General features: G+C 39.1%; 1 protein-coding gene across 1 annotated transcript; it reads left to right on the forward strand.

Annotated features, from left to right (window-relative positions):
* Window positions 1-1801: 1801 nt before the first annotated feature.
* Window positions 1802-5831, forward strand: LOC311279392 (G-protein coupled receptor 4). The gene is made up of 2 exons (XM_084390848.1): window positions 1802-2738; window positions 3496-5831. The coding sequence occupies exon 2, from the start codon at window positions 3503-3505 to the stop codon at window positions 4514-4516; it is 1014 nt and encodes a 337-aa protein (XP_084246974.1). The 5' UTR covers window positions 1802-2738; window positions 3496-3502; the 3' UTR covers window positions 4517-5831.
* Window positions 5832-8088: the final 2257 nt, after the last annotated feature.

Raw genomic sequence — 8088 nt, forward strand, 5'->3', positions numbered from 1 at the left:
TTTAGCTGGTGGGATTATCAATGGAATTTGTCTGAGATCCTCCGGCCTTGCTTCTTCTTGGGAGAGATTCTCTGAGAATTGCTTGAGTACTCTCCCGGTCGTGATTAAAGAATTTAAAGGACACTTGCTGAAGTCTGTCTGTTAATTTCTGCTGTGCAGCAGGTGAGTTAGTTTAGAGGGGTAGACTATATATTAAACGTCGATTGGAGTCGTTAGGGAACGTCAATTGGAGACGACCGGGGGGGTCTGAAAACCAGTCAATATCTGGTGTGACCACCATTTGCCTCACGCAGTGCAACATATCTCCTTTGCTTAGAGTTGATCAGGTTGTTGATTGTGGCCTGTGGAATGTTGGTCCACTCCTCTTCAATGGCTGTGTGAAGTTGCTGGATATTGGCAGGACCTGGAACACGCTGTCGTATACGCCGATCCAGAGCATCCCAAACATGCTCAATGGGTGACATGTCCAGTGAGTATGCTGGCCATGCAAGAACTGGGATGTTTTCAGCTTCCAGGAATTGTGTACAGATCCTTCCATATAACCCCACCGCCACCATGGGCTACTCGATCCACAATGTTGACATCAGTAAACCGCTCACCCACACAATGCCATACACTGTCTGCCATCTTCCCTGTACAGTGAAAACCGGGATTCATCCGTGAAGAGAACGTGCCAGATGCCATCGGATGGGAGCATTTGCCCATTCAAGTCGGTTACGACAACGAACTGCAGTCAGGGCGAAACCCAGATGAGGACGACGAGCATGCAGATGAGCTTCCCTGAGACGGTTTCTGACAGTTTGTGCAGAAATTCTTTGGTTATGCAAACCGATTGTTGCAGCAGCTGTCCGGGTGGCTAGTCTCAGACGATCTTGGAGGTGAAGATGCTGGATGTGGAGGTCCTGGGCTGGTGTGGTTACACGTGGTCTGCGGTTGTGAGGCCGGTTGGATGTACTGCCAAATTCTCTGAAACACCTTTGGAGACAGCTTATGGTAGAGAAATGAACATTCAATTCACGGGCAACAGCTCTGGTGGACATTCCTGCAGTCAGCATGCCAATTGCACGCTCCCTCAAAACTTGCGACATCTGTGGCATTGTGCTGTGTGATAAAACTGCACATTTTAGAGTGGCCTTTTATTGTGGCCAGCCTAAGGCACACCTGTGCAATAATCATACAGTCTAATTAGCATCTAGATATGTCATTCCTGTGAGGTGGATGGATTATCTCGGCAAAGGAGAAGTACTCACTAACACAGATTTAGACAGATTTGTGAACAATATTTGAGATAAATAGGCCTTTTGTGTACATACAAAAAGTCTTAGATCTTTGAGTTCAGCTCATGAAAAATGGGGGCAAAAACAAAAGTGTTGCGTTTATAATTTTGTTAAGTGTGTATATATATATATATATATATATATATATATATATATATATAGACCACATCTATTATTGATTGCTATCAGGATGTGAAGAGAGTTCCAAACAGTAGGCCTATAAAAAAGTGTTTGTTAAAAACATTGCTTACCTTCAATAGTGGGCAGGGAAAAAAAAGTCAACTTAATACAAAGTAATAAATATTGTACATCATTTTAATAGTTGGCATTTGGTGCAAAACCATTTTAAAAGAGAACCTCAGTTAGAAAGCCTCTGTTATAGTGCATTTATACATTTTAAATCTGTATGTGTTCTCTTGAGATTGAACCCATGGTCTTTACCAGGTGATGTCCCTTTACTAGGTGAAGACCTTCAGAAGAAATCACCCTATGAAATGTACTATAACTGTATAATGTATTCATCCTCTCTGAAGGATGAGGCAAACATCTGCTTCAACTCTTGAGGCTGCTGGAGGAGCTCCCTCAGGCTGGACTCGCCAACAACCTGAAGAAATGCCACTTCAGACTGCTTGAAAAGTGTTACCTAGAGTTCCAGATCAACCGGGGACTGATAAAACCTTCAAAAGCAGATAGAAGCTGTGCAGTTTTATACTTACTGGCCTGCGAATATGAAATATGTATGCAGTCAGTCTTAAAAAAAAAAAAAAAAAAAAATCATGCTCCAAGCTTTAATCTACCCTTCATTCTCCAGGTTCATGCCTAGCTACATTCTATGAAGATGATGCAATTCAATGTCTGACACCAGCATTGTACGTGTTTTTGACATCACTTTAACCAGTTCTTTGACACATGAACAGACAGTCTTCTTCCCCACGTGTAACACATCTTTAAATTCATCTTGCAGCCTTTCAAATGCCAGTGCACACTAATAATTATTGTCATGTTTAGATATTGTTAGTGCTTCCTTTATGGGGATTTGATGGATGAATAAAACACACATTTTTTTACAAACATTTTTTTTTGGGAAAGTTTTCAAATTTAAATTAAGGTAAGTTAAGTTAAGTTAAGTTAAATATTTATGTATGCATGCATGTGTGTATGTTTCACATGGATGTTAGCTCAGTTTTCTTTTTTTTTTTTCTGTGTAGTTGGTTAAATGTCGGTAAAGCCTCTGCAATAAGTAACATCACATCCTCCTGACACGTTTCCTCATGTATACGTGAGTCAAGGTTAGTCATGTGCTAATGTGCATCTGTGGCTGTGCTCATTCACACTGAATGAGTGTGAAGTCCTCATTTTTTATTTCCTGAATTATATGATATAATTTTCCTGTGGCAAATGTGGTGAATTGTGTTGTCTCTCAAGTCAGCAGCAGTTAAGTTTTCTATCGGAACCTTTGAGGTAAGTAATTTTTCATCATTTATTCATATTTATTTTTTGGATTTAAGATTTAAGTCTTATGAGAATTTACAATAGCAAATTCACTAAACAGTTTTGCCACTTGTGTAAATACTTTTATTTTCCCACAAACCACCCACAATGCAGTTTAACCAGTAACTAAATGTGCTGAAATAGTGCTTTACCACATTAAATTAAATCACTGATAAATCTTTCTTTTGATAAAACCTGCCTTCTTGCTATATAAATTATGCTTATGCTATAAAGCAATGCTATATAGTTCCAGTCCAGTTCCTCTATGCTGAAAATGGCACTTGCTATGCCAAAGGGTTTCGATTAAAGTAAACAAGTATGCTTCTCTAAAACTGTATAGATTGGATGACTTGGTAGTCACTTTAGATAAAAGCAACTGTTAAGTGCACAAATGTAAGTTGTGTCATGCAAATTGCATTCAAACTCATTGAGTTTGTGGGCATATTTGTGCCATTACATATTTGTGATTTACTGTAATTCCTCATGTGAAGTGGGAACTAAAACTTTTCATTCATAGTGAATTCCCCCTAAAGGAGTTTGAAATACTTGTTCTGTAAATGTGTATTCCCCATGCATAATGCAGCATAAATTTAGTTTATACTACAGATGAAACTGTTACATAAATGCTTGTCAGTAGAAAAAAAAAAAAAAGAAAAAAAAAAACATGTATTTGTTTTGTGAATATGCTTCAAAACCATGTAAATAACAGAATACCACTCCATCATAGCCAAAAGATGGAGAACCACTTCGATGCAAGTGCCCTCACCAACCTGAGCGTCCCATCAGCTGTGGGAAATGCTTGCGGAATCGACTTCCGTCAAGACGGCATCTTCCTTCCCATCCTGTATGGAATCTTCTTCATCATTGGCACCCCTTTGAACCTGTTGGCGCTTTTTGGGCTCTACAAACTAATCCAATCAGAGAACGTTCTACCCGTGTACGTCATTAACCTGCTGATCGCAGATCTAGTTCAACTCCTGAGTTTGCCTTTATGGATAGACTACTATGCCAACGGGCACTACTGGCGCTTCGGAACCCGGAGTTGTCAGTTCATGGGTCTGGTTTTTTACATTAGCATTTACGCGGGCATCTTCTTCATGTGTATCATCGCTCTAGAGCGTCACTTGGCCATCGCCAGACCTCTCAGCTTCAAGCATCTGCGTAACTTGAGGTTTGCCCGCTGGATAGCACTCGCCATTTGGATACTAATTGCGGTGCCACCTACCATCGCGTTTGACAAGCTCTTTCCCAAGCAGGAAAATTACACTCTTTGTATCGAGAAGTATCCCTCAGAGGGTAATTTCATCACCTACAGGCTGATTACTCTGCTTGTGTCCTTCATCATACCCCTGAGCTTCATTGTTGGTCTCCACAGAGAGACCGTCCGCTCACTGATGGCAATCAACTCGCTTTTATCCGAGGAGAAGAGGAGTATCAGGGGTCTGCTCACCCTTCTGGTGGCTGTATTTGTCACAGTGCTGGGGCCCTATCATTTCATCGGCTGTGTGAAGTACGTTGGACTGCTGATACACAGCAATGCGTGCGTTTGGGAGAAGGCTGTGTTTGTGCCCTATCAGTTAACACGAGGCTTTCTGAGCCTTAACAGCTTGCTGGATCCTGTGTTTTACATCTTTCTCCGCAGAGACTTCCGTGACACGGCTGGGAACTACTTGCCCTGCCTGAGGAGATTGAGGACCAAATCATGTCGGACTGAGAAACCGACATGCTCCAGTCAAGACTGTGATTAAAGATTTACCCCTGGTTATATATTTGTAATTCAATTTGGACAAAGAACTATGAAACTATACCAAACTCAAGAGGCCATATAATAGGATCTATGGTGGAGCCATCATTTAACTCTTTCCCCAACAGCGTTTAAAAAAAGAAGTTGCCAGTCAGCACCAGCATTTCTGATCATTTTCACAAACATTTCATGGCCCCCAGAATATTATGTTGTATGAATATCGGAACAAGCAATGTATCGAAAGAAAGAACAGACCTTCAGCAAAAAAAAAAAAAAAGAAAAAAAAAAAGTTTTATTCTAAAGCTTAATGCATTATGTTTTATCAACACTTGAATGTTGGTAAGTTCCATTAAAAAAGTAACATTTTAAGCAAAAAAAAAGAAAGCTAAGAAAATTGAGAAAACAAATTTTTTAATCAAAAGCTACGTCCAGTCCTAATTAATCATCACAGTCCTATACCTCTTCCTGGGTCAACATTTTATTCGGTAACATTAGGCAGTTTTGATTTATAGGCTGTTTAATGTTGATGATCGCGTTATTTTACAAATGCATTTGCTCACATATGCTATCACTTGTTTCTGTTTCTTCTTTGCCTGTGTTTTGATCAGGAGATTCAGTACTCTTTCAGAAGATGTGTCATAGCGCCCCCTACCTAGGGTGACCACCCGTCCCGCGTAGCGCGTGCGCGCACAGCGTTTGAAGCCCAATTCACGCGTCACGCAAATTGAGACCGTGTCACGCATAATCTATGCTTGCTCAAAAAAAGTTGGTCGCTCTATATACTCGACCCCCAAGCAGACAAACGAACATTACTTGACATTTCAGCACGCTATTGTTGTCACACAAACCCCTCAGTTGAACTGCTGACTAGGTTGTTGTCAACTTTTTCGTTGTTGTCATGACAGCGCACGCACGCGCATACCAGACACACTGGGAAGGAAGGAACTTTTAGATGCGCGCTTTCCAATTCGAAAAATTCGAGAAAGAGACTGTCTGAGAGGCACCGCCATCATCAATTAAAAAGAGAAGGTGTGGGTACAATAAACAAGAATGGGGAAATTAATATTTGTGGCTGAAAGGTGTTGAGGGGGATACCGAGAGGGCTTTTTGTGACCTTTGCAAAACGTCCTTCGCAATCGGACATGGAGGGGAATACGAGGTCAATCGTATTTTTTTTAAATACTTTTTTTAAATTGTTCCTGTGGTGTTAAGCAACTACAATTCCTGTTAATCCTATACATTTATATTATAATTTATTAATTTATTTAAAGTAAATAAATTGTAATGAAAAATAAATAAAATTAAATAGTAAATCTTAAGTGGAAGTACATCTGTCAATTCATTGAATGTTCAAAATATTATGAGTCTTTATTTAGAAAAAAAAACACACATTGGTTGGCCTATTCATGAGCATACATCAAAAATTACACGTTAAGGAAAATAGGGCATTATTAATACTATGCAAGGTGGTATGTGCTAGAAATGGGTAAACCACTATCAGTGAGTCTGCCAGTGGGGCACCGCCGCGCCAGGCAGTGCCCCACATTGTCCCTCAGAAACATACCCATTGTCCCCCCTTGCACTGTAAAAAATTTGTAACACTCCCAAATCAAAAATTTCAATTGACCGATAACATCTAAATTTTTCAATTGGCCCAAGTGAAAATCTGTACATTTAATTTTAGAATTTACAGAATTTCACTTGGGCCAATTGAAAAATTTAGATGTTATCGGTCAATTGAAATTTTTGATTTGGGAGTGTTACAAATTTTTTACAGTGTGGGCTTATTAGCAGGTGGTCACCCTACCCCTACCGTATAACAGTGAAAACACGGAAAGTCGGAAATTTCTGTCAATGGCAGGAAAAGAGTTAAAATAGACTTTTCGGGATCATTGGCTGTTTACACTGACAAAAAAAATGACAAAAAATGACAAAAAAATATTTTTTTACTCACAACTGACACAGATCAGAATTTGTTGCACATGTGTAAACAAAGATCAGCACGAGATCCTTTTTTTTTTTCTGCATCCGTTCTGAGCCACTTCTAAATGTGGTTTTAAGTCAGATACTGTGTGTGGACATCTGGCCTACATCAAGACGAGGTGGAAACATTTGCCCACAAATGTTGTTTTGTAATTTCCTATTATGCACTAAAACTCACAGCTTTTTTTTTTTTCTTTTTTTTTTTCTTAGGTGTACACTTTATAGTTAAGATTTAAAAATATTCAGGAGCATAGAAACTAGTTTCAGCCTCAGCCTTTTATTTTGTACATAAACTAACAAGCTTCACAATAACATACAGACGGATGCAGGTAATTCACACTCACAATCTCTCTCTCTCTCTCTCAAATAAATGAAATCTTACCACGCTACTAAAACAACAAACGCAAATTACTGTTATTTTCCGTGCAATTTCTGTCAGATTTTGCGCTGCAAACATCCATGACAACTTATAACTTATCCATGCTGCCAAATAATGATGGCCACTCAACGTGAATTGTAAAATAACAGACATTTAAAGCGGGGCTCAGTAGTTTCGGGATTTCTTCGCTGTATTCTCGCTTTTTGCTCGCAGGTTTCTCTCTAGAGCTCCCCCACAGCTTCGGAATATATATTTGACAACACTGTTGTAAAAACTCGTTGGAAAGTGAATGTAAACAGGCAGGACAAAAGATTGGATCTGTGCAATATAATATACAGTAGTAAATTTTTTGCTAATTAGCATAGCCCCATTAGACCCTGCCAGATGGTGTATTTGTGCTATTTCTGTGTGTCATCACTGTCTTAATGATATTATTTTAGTTTAGTTTATTTGTCTGTCAATCATTTCCATGTCTGCACTGTTGGAACTGAATTAATGGTTCTATTCATTATGGTCTTAGCAATAGACACTGGCTAATTTGTGTGGTTAGTCCTTTTGTATAGTGTAAAAATTATATTTTAAGCGAACAAGTTTCACCCCAGCAGCTAAATAAGTCTTCTTTGCTGTTTATTTTTTCTCTGTCAAAACAAAGATTTTTTTCATTTTTATTTTATTTTAATAACCACCCAACTGGCACAACAATATTTGCAAGCAGCTTACACAAAGATTATTATTTAAAAGATACTGAAGAGTTGGGACTGTGGTCCATCAGGCCAGTTAGCACTTTCATGACATAATTTTCTTTTGACTTGAATCCTTTCTCCAAGCATTAAATACCACTTAATGTAGATTTTGAGAAAATAATAATAATTGCGTCATCGTGACTCATGTTCACAGGAAGCTGAGGTTTGACCAGAGAAATAAGTTCTCACATGATTTCATGATCAGTATCCGAAAGCTATTCCTATGAGAAATGGCAACATGTCACTTTCCAGCAATGTCTTTTTGGGAAAAATCAAGTTGGCAGAATTTAGATCTCCAAGTGCAGTATGTCTCACTGTGAGATTTTTCGTGCCAGAATTAATTATTACACCCACTGCCATCAACTGCAAAAGCAAGACAGAGACGTGCCTTGCCAAGGGTCGCAGCTTGCTTTGAGACCATTAGAGAAGAAAATGTCTTCTTTTCTTTTAGTGCAATGAACTGAACCTGAG

The sequence above is a fragment of the Rutilus rutilus genome (assembly GCF_951802725.1).
Source record: "Rutilus rutilus genome assembly, chromosome: 20".
Classification (NCBI taxonomy): domain Eukaryota; kingdom Metazoa; phylum Chordata; class Actinopteri; order Cypriniformes; family Leuciscidae; genus Rutilus; species Rutilus rutilus.

Excerpts from the sequence above, each read along its gene's own strand:
- LOC311279392 (XM_084390848.1), top strand. The coding sequence starts at position 3,503 with ATGGAGAACCACTTCGATGCAAGTGCCCTCACCAACCTGAGCGTCCCA.